Below are 11,702 nucleotides of genomic sequence, written 5' to 3'. Positions count from 1 at the left end.
TTTTAAAAAAACATGTCGTATACAAAATAACAGAGACTTAACTGTCATTGGGCTATGCCCTTAGCTTACCTTGCAAAAATATATCTCAGATATATAACATCCACTTTGTACAAACTATTAGCTATGACCTATATAACAATAAACTATCTAATTTTAACCCTAAAATATAATATCAGATCGAAAAGATCCAAACTAGATTATTGCATTATTTTTACAAGATATACAATAATATCACATTAAAAAATACCGTGAGTTGCAATATAAGTGTTCGTCTAAAAGTATAAAGATACTAAGAAAAAAAATGTCAATATACATTTTACAAAAATATACGTATACAGGGTGATCCAGGCTGAGTAAGCTCAGCCTGGGACACCCTGTATAACTCTATCGGTACTGTTGTGTTTCTTATGCACCATTTCCTCTCTTTTTCATGTTTCAGAGGAAAACTCGGCAGTATTGAAAAATCTATACAAAAATGCAATGTTTTTGAATTTACTCTAAGGCACCTCCTCCTGTATTGGGTAAAAGTAAACACAGCAATCCACTTCCTGAAAAAAAGAAGTCGACTGTAATAATAATAACAATATTTTAAAAATAGGGTTGTTTTACCAAAAAGCATGGCTGCGAAAAGTACTATTGGCACGACGCAGTTTAAGTCGATGAGAAATCCAAATAGTAGGTTACCTATTAGGGCTCCACCCCTTCCAAAAGTCAAGGATAAAGCTGCTGCCATTACCCTAAATAAAAAAGAAATTAATATAATCTAAAACGGCTAGAAGACTAGCATACATAAGTCTAATTTTAAATCTTCTGTAGTGTTATTAGTAAATAATAAATAAACACATGTAAGTAAATTTTAGTAAATCTAACAGGATCATGTGTCATATTTTAATTCAATAGTCACATTATTACCAGAAAAAGACTGTAAAATAGTATTTGTTCAACCTGAAGTTGATCTCGGTCAAAAATCGACATAAATAAGTAAATAATTTTCACCGGTAAATATACAGGGTGGTCCGAACTGTATTCCGGAAACTTCGGCGGCATATTCTGCAGATAAAAATAAGTAAAAAAGTTCTTATAAATGTATGTCCTAAATTGCTTAGTTTCGGAGATACAGGGTGGTAAAAATGTCATTTTTATTTCGGTTTTTTCCAAATTATTTATCAAGTAACGTCAATATTTGGATCAAAATTGGTGTATAGGAGTTTTTTGACATGAGAAGTTAAATTTTGATGTCAATATGACTGCTATTTGTAGGGGTTACTCTTAAAAACTACATAAACTACATTACATGTACTTAATCGACGTAGATAGTGTAGTTTATATAACATTCAAATATCAAAGATTTGAGGCAGGTTAGGGGTTGGTTATAACAAGTTAAAGATGAGTTGAAGTTTTAGAAAAGAGAGGAAATATGGCTTTAAATATAGCATTGGCATCAAAAAATTATTTACACCTCTCATACAGAGGAAATTAAAAATATACTTTCTACAAAGTTTTGGAAAAAGATTACTGACTAGGTGATTAAGTCTTATGATATTTTATATTTGTAATTTGGTTATTTTAACTTTTTTAGAATTTTTGTATTTTATATCTAATAATTTTTAATATACTGTCAAATATTGTGTTATTCATTATATATTTCGTTTTTTATGTGAATTGATAATTCTTTAATTAAATAAATAATTTATATCTTACATGTTTCATCAAAATTAACATTTTTATTTATAGGATTATTTTTATATCGTAATAACAGTATGTAGTTTATTAAAGTAGTTTTCATGTAGTTAATGAACAAGAAAAGACGTAGTTTTTGCAAAAAAACTACACGTAGTTAATCACGTAAATTACGTCTTAATTAACTACTTCCGAACCCTGGGCGCCACCTACATGTGTTTTAACTGTTTTGAAGAGTAATAACTTTTCGTCCGTACCTGTATAAAACCACTGAGTGAAAAAAAATATATACATTACATATATATATATATATATATATATATATATATATATATATATATATATATATATATATGCTATACTATATATATATATATATATCTTGACTTTATTTTTTTAAATTAATCATAAATTTTTCTTCAAAAAAGTGGTGATAAAACAGTTTCTATTGAACTTTAGACACAACATCGTTTCAAATTTATGATTTCAGTCTAATAACTATTTAGTCAACATGTTTAATTCATGTCAATGATGACAGGTATTGATAGTTATATATTAATCTTTATTATCAGATATTGACGTTATTTCAGAAATTATTTGGAAAAAATCGATATAAAAGTGAAATTTCTACATCCTGTATCTGTGAAAGTAAGTATTTTAGGACATACATTTATACGAACATTTTTACTTCTGTATATCTGTAGAATATGCTGCCGAAATTTCGGGAATACAGTTCGGACCACCCTGTATAACTACAGTATGTCCCCGGATTGTCTTTACAAGAGGAAACAGTTTTTTATTATTGACATTTTGAGAAAAATGTATCTTTCATACAAAATTTTGCTTGTTCTAAAATATTTAATCCCGTTTATACTAATCCAAATTTACATACCGTTTAAAAAAAATGAAAATAATATTGAACTTTTTTTCTTAATAATTTATTGTACAGATTCTATTACACACCTATTCTTACCTTAAATTTGTTGGAAACAGATCAACCATCACACAGTACACAGTACTGATCCCCAAACTGGTTAGAGCCTCGAAAATACACGACAAGGCCAAGTTGGAGTTGGTTGAATTAACAAAATACAGTCCGATGGTCACAGAACCGGCAACCAAAAGGCTGAAAACCAGAAAAAACTTCGCTCCCAACCTATGCACGCACAAAGGCAGCCAGAAGCTGGTAGGTATACAAGCCAGTCCAATGATTAAAGTGTGCAGGAACACAGAATCTGCTATCGGTTCCCCGCAGAACTCCTCCACACCACCAGTACCCGTACTGTTACCTGGGTAGAGGACTACAGAAGACACTTCGCACACTGTAGCTTTTTCGTTGGGGTGTACACTTTCGAACTCTTCAAAACGATAGAACAGTTCAGGAAACCAGATCATCAAAGTGTAGTAGCTTGTTGTCAGGCCAAACTGAATGGCGCAGGTTATCACTGTGTAACGCAAGTGTGGTGGCTTGCAAAGAGCTTTGGTTTGTTCCCAGATTTCTTGGAGAAGAAGTTTAAGTTCTTTGGGTTTTCGTATCCTTAGGCTTCGAATGCTTCGAGTGGACTGTTGGGATACTACGCTCATGGTTCTGACTTTTTCTCGCAAGCTTGTTACCTGTAAAAAGATATATCCTATATGAGATTACACCTTTTAAAATATTTTTATTCATCCTTTTGAATAAAACGATTAAGAAAGGAGCATAATACTATACTCCTGAAGCCCTGAGACTATACAGGGTGGCGCAACCAAGGAAAACAACAGTTTGTATTGAAATGAAACTTTGTGAGCCACTGTAAGTTAATTCAGAGCACTTTTTAAAAATATAGAGAGTTCTACTGAATATCCCCAAAAAAAGTTACATGTCAAAGTTATGTTTTTTGTAAGGGAACACCCTATATATTCATGGATTTTCGGATTTTGGAAGAAAAATAAAGATGAGTTTTATTAGAGAAGTATAATATGACTAAATCCCACAATATGTCAGTATCTCACACCCGGCATTCAGCCAAGTCATATCAATAAGGAATTCATGTCTATTCAAAATACTATTGATTGCCTACCCCACAAACAAAGTCTTTCCAAGATTTCCTTCTTCATTTTAATGATTTAGTGTCAGTAGATCTTTATTATTTGGTAAAAGCTAGGTGACTGTGATATGTCTGACTTTACTTCAGCATAGCTGTCAAATTAGTCCAACTTTAATAACTTGTTATCATTTTGTGTCAGTTAAAACAAAAAAAATCTCAGAAATTTGCGGAAAGTAGAGACATCAGAGAGAATTAATATGATTCTATTAGTTGGGGAATGAAGTGTGCATTCACCAATTAATACAATACTTAAATGCTCCTGATTATATCTAGACTGGGCTTCTTTTATGGGGATATAAAAGACAGTGTTTACAAAACTCGACCGATAAAATTGTCGACAAAATGAGGGAAATGACTGTATATGCATTTCCAAGTAGAACTCTACATATGCCTTTTAAAATGAAAAGATCTTTTGAAAAGAGAATCATTTTATGCAGTGAACAGGAAAGAAACCATTTTGAGCTTGGATTTCGTCTAGGTAATTTTTGTCACATAATTATACGTTTATATCTAGTTTTAATTCTGTAATAATTAAAATATGTTTTAAACGTGTATCTTTTTATTGCCGTTGAGTATTTTACTCTACGTCCTCTAATTTTTGGTAAATTAACTACAGGTATATCACAGCCACTTAGATTTATTCAAATATACTGACGCGAAATCATAAAAATTAAAATATCTAGAAAAATATTTGTTTGAAGGGTAGGCAACATTTATGATGAGTCATGAGGCAACCCTGTATGATGAGTTATAACTCAAAAAATAGAACACCGTGGATCTATAAGGTCGCAGTGATTAACTTTAACCCTCCCATACAATTTACAATCTGCGCCCCACCTAAATATGTCGATATGCTCCTTCCTTGATCTTTTTAATCAAACATTTATCTACAAATATTGCGAAATACTCACTGGAAAGTTAGCTCCGTCATCACTATAGTTACTGGAGTACATGTCCCTCAGCACTTCCAAAGCGGCATCGGGCTCACCGCACTCCAGCAGGAACTTTGGGCTTTCTGGAAAGAAGAACAGCCACATCCCTATCAAAATACTGGGCACGGCGCAAGTGGCTACGAACAGGTTCCAACTGGCAAACTTAAAGCTAGGCGTAATGTATTCGAACTCCATAGGAATAATAATCCAGGCAATACCTAAAATTAAAAAGAAGTATTTTAAGTTAAGGCCTAAGTCTTTTTCTGTTAAGGCTAAACTGGACGGAGCCTACCGTCTTGGCGAGTGCCTAAAATCGACTCTTACTCAAAAAAAAGAAATTTTGATGTATTTTGAAGTTTAATACATTTATTTTGTTCTAGTGGGCCGATTTTAATGATTTTTAGGCAATTTATAGCTAAATTATTTGAAATTTTAGTATCTCTTTCTAAATTAAAAATGAAAATTCCCCTCTGTCAATTATACGAGGAAAAACAAAATGTTGATATTTTAGTGAAAGTTTGAAACACCCTGTAAAATATGTTAAGACAGCAAGGAACTTAAAGATCATTTTATTATCTAGATACATCCTTTCTGGATAGTTTGTTTTTTGGTTCATCTCAGTAGCTTTATTTTTGTTGGAGCTATTCGCTTTTGAAGAAGACAACATTTTTTCGTAATTTTTACATCAAAATAATGCTCACTCTGTCTCTCTCTCTCTCTCCTCTCTTTCCTCGTTAATTTACCTGGCAATACGATCACACCAAGAGTCCAAAATAACTCCATCCAACATAGAATGGTCTCTCTATATCTTCCTGGTTGAAATTCTCCAAGGTATGGAAAACAGATACCCATGGCTCCAGTAATACTAAAAATACATTAATCAAGAATTTAAACGGTGTATCATTTTAAGTTTAATCGCAATTTAAGACCAAATAAAATTCATAATCATTGTCAAATTTAATTGAAAACTTGATCTTTTTTTCAAATATTTGATCAAACTCGTATGATGTTCATTATTGAAAGATGAATGTCTGTGTGGTTTTCATGTCAATTCGGACTACCCTGTATATTAAAATCTTAAAATTAAGACCTTTCTGGGCAGTTTTTACACTGTTTTTGTCAAATAAATCAGTCACAAGTAATTGATCAACATAATTTGTTAATTTCAATTACTACTCAACTAAACTATTGTTGTTTGTCAATTATAAATAAATTATCGTATGTTATACTTACGCAAAGCCATTTAAGAACCTGAGGAACATGAACAGCCAAAAGACTTGGGAAATACTGGATAGTAGTCCACAGATTCCATCCATAATTAAGGCAGCGATTAGGACGGTTTTCCTACCTTTCGTGTCAGCCAGGCATCCCCAAAAATACGAACCAATTAACATGCCTGAAACATAAAATTATCCATAATTTCTTATTTATTTTTAACAAAAAAATCTAAGATTTTAAAATAACGTCTATAGTTGCGTCTCAAAAGTGACTCATGGGTATATGACATAAATTAGGATTAATTGACGTATTCAATTGTTTTCGGTCACTTCCTGTTTCACCGGAAATGACTACAAATTTTGATTTTTAAATGGCACCCTCGTTATTTTTTGACTTTATTCGATAGAAAATAATACTCTGCATAAAATGACGTATCACGTGTCAATTTTTGACATTTCGCATATGATTTATTTGAAATTGTAACATGGGGTTCTTAATGGCATTTTGACTGAAAATACCAAGTGTGTGGTATCAAATTATTCGTAAAAAAATGCTTTTTGCAAATATGCTAATGAGCCACCCTCGTTCCATTTGAAAAAAAATTGAGATATGATCAAAAATACGATTTGGGCATCTTTTAACCGGCCAGGGCAAGACACTAAAATATTATATCAAATCATCAATTCTATCATCTAATCAAATCTATTTTTCCAAAGCTCCTTAATTAAAAAATAGTGTTTTCAACACAGCAATGGCACTCTAGATTGAAATTTAAAATACGATTTTTTAAGCAAGAATGTCAAAAGTTGACATATGACAGTCAATCTAATTTATGTCATATACTAACATACCAAATTTCGTTTTTATCTGAAAAATAAAAAAATTATAGAGGTGAGCCACTTTTGCGACGCAATCGGTATAACTATAGTCTGTAAATAGTAATTTTATAATTACTAAGGCGGATTTCATCAAATCCAGAAGTATTTTTGTCGTCCTAAATGGTATAGTAATCAGTTATTCAGCTAATTTAAGTAATTTGTCAAAGCAATCGGCTTGTTTTATCACTTGGTCTAATTAAAAGGACGAAACCGTTTCAAGCAGATAGCAATACAACCAGAAATGTATCACTGTCCAATTTAGATTATTAACTGGGGTATCAGATGTTTTCAAGGAAAGACATCGAGTAAAAATATTAAATTTTTCATTACAACAGTGATTTTTTCAAATAAAACTTATAACTAATTTCCATTATCTATACTTATAAACTGCAGCACTATGGGTTCAGGGGAACATCTCTCAAATGGTTTAAGTCGTATCTGAGCAACAGAAATCAACTTGTGAGCGTGGATACCACGTTGTCTTCTAGCAAGCCAATAGAATATGATACCTCAAGGCTCAGTACTAAGTCTTATTTTGTTTGTTCTTTTTATTAACGACATTGCTAACATAAACATCAGTGGTAAAATATGTCTTTTTGCGGACGATACTAGCTTCACTTGGGGCAACAAGAACGTCAACGTCAGCACTTCATAGGATTATATCAAATAACTTAATCACCACTAAATCTTGGTGCGATTCGAACCTCCTGAGACTCAACATTTCTAAAACTAAAGCTTTTTCGTATAAAAACCCGCTGCAGCCTTTTGTACTTAACAACACCACCATTGACATCGTAAAATCTGAAAAAATTCTTAGGGCTTGTTGTAGACAATTCTCTAAAATGGGACATGCATATCGACGCTTTCTCGAAAAAAAATAAGCTCTGCCTGTTTAGCATTAAGATCTGTTTCTAAGGAGCTTAACTTGTCAGTGGCTAGAACTGTTTATTATGCACTTTTTGAGTTGCACCTCAGGTATGCCCTTCCATTCTGGGGTACGTGTTGTGCGACTCAATTTGACCGCATTTTTAAGTTCCAGAAGAGAGCTGTTCGATATTCACTGGGACTAAACTGCAGAACTCATTGCCAGGACTTTTTTAAAAAATTAAAAATATTAACTCTTCCTTCCTTATTTATATTCGAATCCGTTTGCCTAATACGTAAGCATGTATCAGCTTCTCAAGAAAGATCATCTCACACTTATCCACTTAGGAATGCGGAGCAAGATCTTTATCTACATACCCCACGCTCAGAGTTAGTTAAAAGTTCAATATTATACAACTCCAAAAAAATGCACAATCAACTGCCATTTGAAATCAAATCCATAACATCATTTTCTTCATTTCGCAAAGCATTGAAACGCCGTAAATGGTCTAATATTTGCTATTACTATAATATTTACTATAAACTTACTAAATATTTTTGAATCCTATTTTTATTTTTTTATTCTTTGACATTGTAAACATTTATAAATGTTTATTTTAAACAATAATACTGACAATGTAATTTGTATACTTGTTTTGTATTTTCTTTTGTTTGTTTACGTTACCTTTGTCTACAAATTGTAAAATGTTTTGACAATAAAGGCATTTATTTATTTATTTGTGATTTAAGGATTATTGTTGGAACTATAGTTGGTCCAACGTGAGGATACATGACATTGACAGTTATCCCTTGGTTATCCAAGTCATTTTAATTCACAAGTAAGTGTGGATTTACATTAGAGAATGAGCTTCAACGAGTGCGCGTCTAAAAATCTTATTATGTCATGTTCTCATTTGGGTCTTTTTTCCAATAACAAAGAGCCATCCTCTGCCGGAAACACTGCGACCTGTGAGGCCTACTGTGTTTGTCTCCTTTCTATATCTGCATCCATTCTCCTATCCCAGTACCCTGCACCAACGTATGCAGGTCATTGATAGGATAGGAGGATAGGAGCATGGTACATCCGGTTCTAGACTAGCGTTCTCAAATAAAAAGTGTCGCTCGCAATCCAAAGCCTCGCAATGGCATATTATGTGCTCCGCTGTTTCAGAATCTTTATCGCAGAGTCTGCAGCAAAGACTTCCTTGATACAGGTTGAGCTTGTTCAGGTAACTCTTGACAGCCACTCTTGACAGCCACTCTTGACAGCCACAGCTTTTCCCTGATCCAGAGTTTCAGTGCACTACGGGCCATACATTTGGGTATTCCCAGTAATGGCTCTGGACCAAGATGGCATGCCGATGATCCTTGCCTAGCTAGCTCATGGACTTTTTCATTGTCTTGGATACCGCTGTGGTACAGGAGAGATCAATAAGCAATTGAGTCCAATTTCGTGTTTTATCGTATTGATATTCTAAATTTCTATTTTTTTCCGATATTAGTTTTGCATGTGTTCTACTTTTTTTTATTTATATTCTTCTGGACTGTTTTTAGTATTTTATGAGTATAATGATTTAATAATTTCTAGTTTAGTAAATTTTATTCTATTCATATAGTATATTAATCACGGGTGATTGTATTCGAAAATTTTATAAACAATTATGAGTTAAGACAGAAAAATAACTAAAAAATAAGAAATTTTTGTTTGTAAGCTTTTCAAACAGCGAAATAATAGCACAGTATAGCAATTTTACTATTTACAGTATCTTCTGTTTTCTCGTCTTATAAAAAGATCATTTTTACTATTACTATGTAAAAAACAAAAATTGAACAAAGTATTCTATTGACAGTTCTCTTAACTTACCAAACATCGGAGCTGCCGTGAGCCATCCCTTGTCTGAGGATGACATTTGAAAGTCGCATGTCGCGGATGGTAAAACAAATGATATGATGGTGATCCCCACCGCAGTGTTGAGGTAGATCAGTCCACATACTGCCAGTAAAGAAAAATGGAATTTTCCAAATCCTGAAACAAACAAAAGGAAACTAAATTATCATTATAGTATCATATGATAAAAAAAACGGTGTCAAAGACAGTTGCAGCGATTAAAAATCGTCTTTACTCAATATAAAAAAAATTACAACCCTCTTTGAGACCAGCTGACGGTAAGCGCCATTAAAAAATAAAAAAGACAACGGACCAAGCAAATGACTTCTAGGGCTTGATCGACCTCGCCAAAATTATTATCGATTGTCATTCCCGGCCATCTTTGACGCCGTTTTTTTCGGTCGTACGGTATTATCAGGCAATAAAATTTGATCGAATTCTGGTGTTACCGAATCAATAAAGTCGTTAAGGCCGTTAATCTATTTCACACAATCCGTTTTCTACGTGTGTCAACAAATCGATGACTTACTGAATGAAAGAGAACGAATTTTGTGTTGAAGAAGTGATGCATAGTAGTAGAATAAGTCTAATAAAAAATGTCATTTTGAGAAATGGCAATAAAAGTTATATATAATATATATTATTCCACTTATACCAAGGAAATAATAATATAAACCAAAACCGAATATTTCTATTTTTCTATAACAAAAATTGCTTATTATATTTATATCGTATATGCAGGGTACAGCCTATTTATAACCAGCTTGCCGACTTACGATCATTAGTATAGAAATCTGCATTCTTACTTAGATGTTTGCTTATCTTATTACTTTGTGTTGCATCATCGCTCTGAACATAGAAAATCCTATGTAAATTGTAAGAACGGTGAATAAGTTTTCCCTATTTTATGTTTACTTTCAGAAAAACAGATTTAATTTTAAGAAAAATTAAAACTTAAGAAAAACTCCTTAAAATGAAGCAAATTGTTCATTTTCAATAGCTTTTACGAATTCCTTTTGAAGTTGTGAAAGATAAAGAGATAATAGTTCCTAGTGTGCGATAATAGGTAATTATTAACTTATTTACAAACATTTTTTTGATGTTTATTACATTGTTACATATATTTTATGTAGGTTTTTAGTATGTTTCTATCAAGGTAAATCAATAATTCTCATTAGCGAGAAAACTCTGATTTAAAATTAGATTTAATGTATATATAACGGAAGATTAATTTTACTGCTTGTGTAAATTTGAAATACGATGCATTAAATGAGCTTGCAAATTGAAAACAGAAATATTATGTACCAGAGCGGCTCAGAAAATTGCACGAATCAGTTGAGGATATTATTTTTCGTACTACTGTAATATTACTGACAGTTTTATAGTTCTTTCATAGTCCTAGTTGATCGTTGGATTGAAACTATTAGGAATTATACTGGGTGCGTCTCAAAAATGGTTCATCCCTATAACTTTTTTATTTTTTCAGATAAAAAAATGAAATTTGGTATGTTTGGTATATCTCACTATCACACATATGATAGGTCATTCTATTCAGAGTGTCATTTTCTATCGAATAAAGTAAAAATATACCGTGGGTGCTATTTAAAATCGTAAGTTGTAGTCTTCAAAAATTAAATGAGAAAACCTCCAGATTAAATCCAATTCTCATTTCCTTTTGATTAGTCTCACATTATTATGAAAATCAAATTTGAATATCGTCAGAGAGTTAATCATATTATTTAATTTTTGGTGAGCCAACTCTATTTACAAATCACAGATTCTTTAAATTAATTTTAATGCATAATTTTAAAAACTCTAATTCGCACAATACATACACGCTGGACGCATATAAAAATTACTTTCAATTACTACACATTTTGCGTGTCGAGGTACCAATAAACCCATAAAATAACCAGTATCAATGACATAAAAAAACAAAAACAAACCTTAACTCGACAATAATGCATTATTATTATTTATCAATATTCCCGCCCGTTAATCACTACTGTCACCTTCATTCGCGATTACAATCGATAAAATCTTCGAGCGCAAGCGGACGCAAACGTACCAAAACGTAAAAAAGTCGTACCGGTAATAAGACAAGGTACTATTTCTTCCAGCGAACGACCTACCGATCACGTTTTTTCATATAAAT

General features: G+C 32.2%; 1 protein-coding gene across 3 annotated transcripts in view; it reads right to left on the bottom strand.

The window, feature by feature from the left end:
* Window positions 1-6: 6 nt before the first annotated feature.
* Window positions 7-11,702, bottom strand: part of LOC115876179 (synaptic vesicle glycoprotein 2B-like) — a 52,675-nt gene continuing 40,979 nt past the window's right edge. For all 3 annotated transcript variants that reach the window (XM_030891873.1, XM_030891875.1, XM_030891874.1), the window contains exons 3-9: window positions 9,524-9,685; window positions 5,933-6,095; window positions 5,443-5,564; window positions 4,679-4,917; window positions 2,654-3,294; window positions 610-737; window positions 7-548 (exon numbers count right to left, since the gene is read on the bottom strand). In XM_030891873.1, coding sequence (XP_030747733.1) covers window positions 493-548; window positions 610-737; window positions 2,654-3,294; window positions 4,679-4,917; window positions 5,443-5,564; window positions 5,933-6,095; window positions 9,524-9,685 — 1,511 coding nt within the window. In that variant the 3' untranslated portion in view covers window positions 7-492. The remainder of the gene's footprint in view (window positions 549-609; window positions 738-2,653; window positions 3,295-4,678; window positions 4,918-5,442; window positions 5,565-5,932; window positions 6,096-9,523; window positions 9,686-11,702) is intronic.

This window comes from Sitophilus oryzae, unplaced genomic scaffold, assembly GCF_002938485.1.
Source record: "Sitophilus oryzae breed Bouriz unplaced genomic scaffold, Soryzae_2.0 scaffold_1420_pilon_pilon, whole genome shotgun sequence".
Taxonomy (NCBI): domain Eukaryota; kingdom Metazoa; phylum Arthropoda; class Insecta; order Coleoptera; family Curculionidae; genus Sitophilus; species Sitophilus oryzae.
The sequence above is the reverse complement of the archived record's forward strand: the minus strand, read 5'-3'. Positions and strand labels throughout refer to the sequence as shown.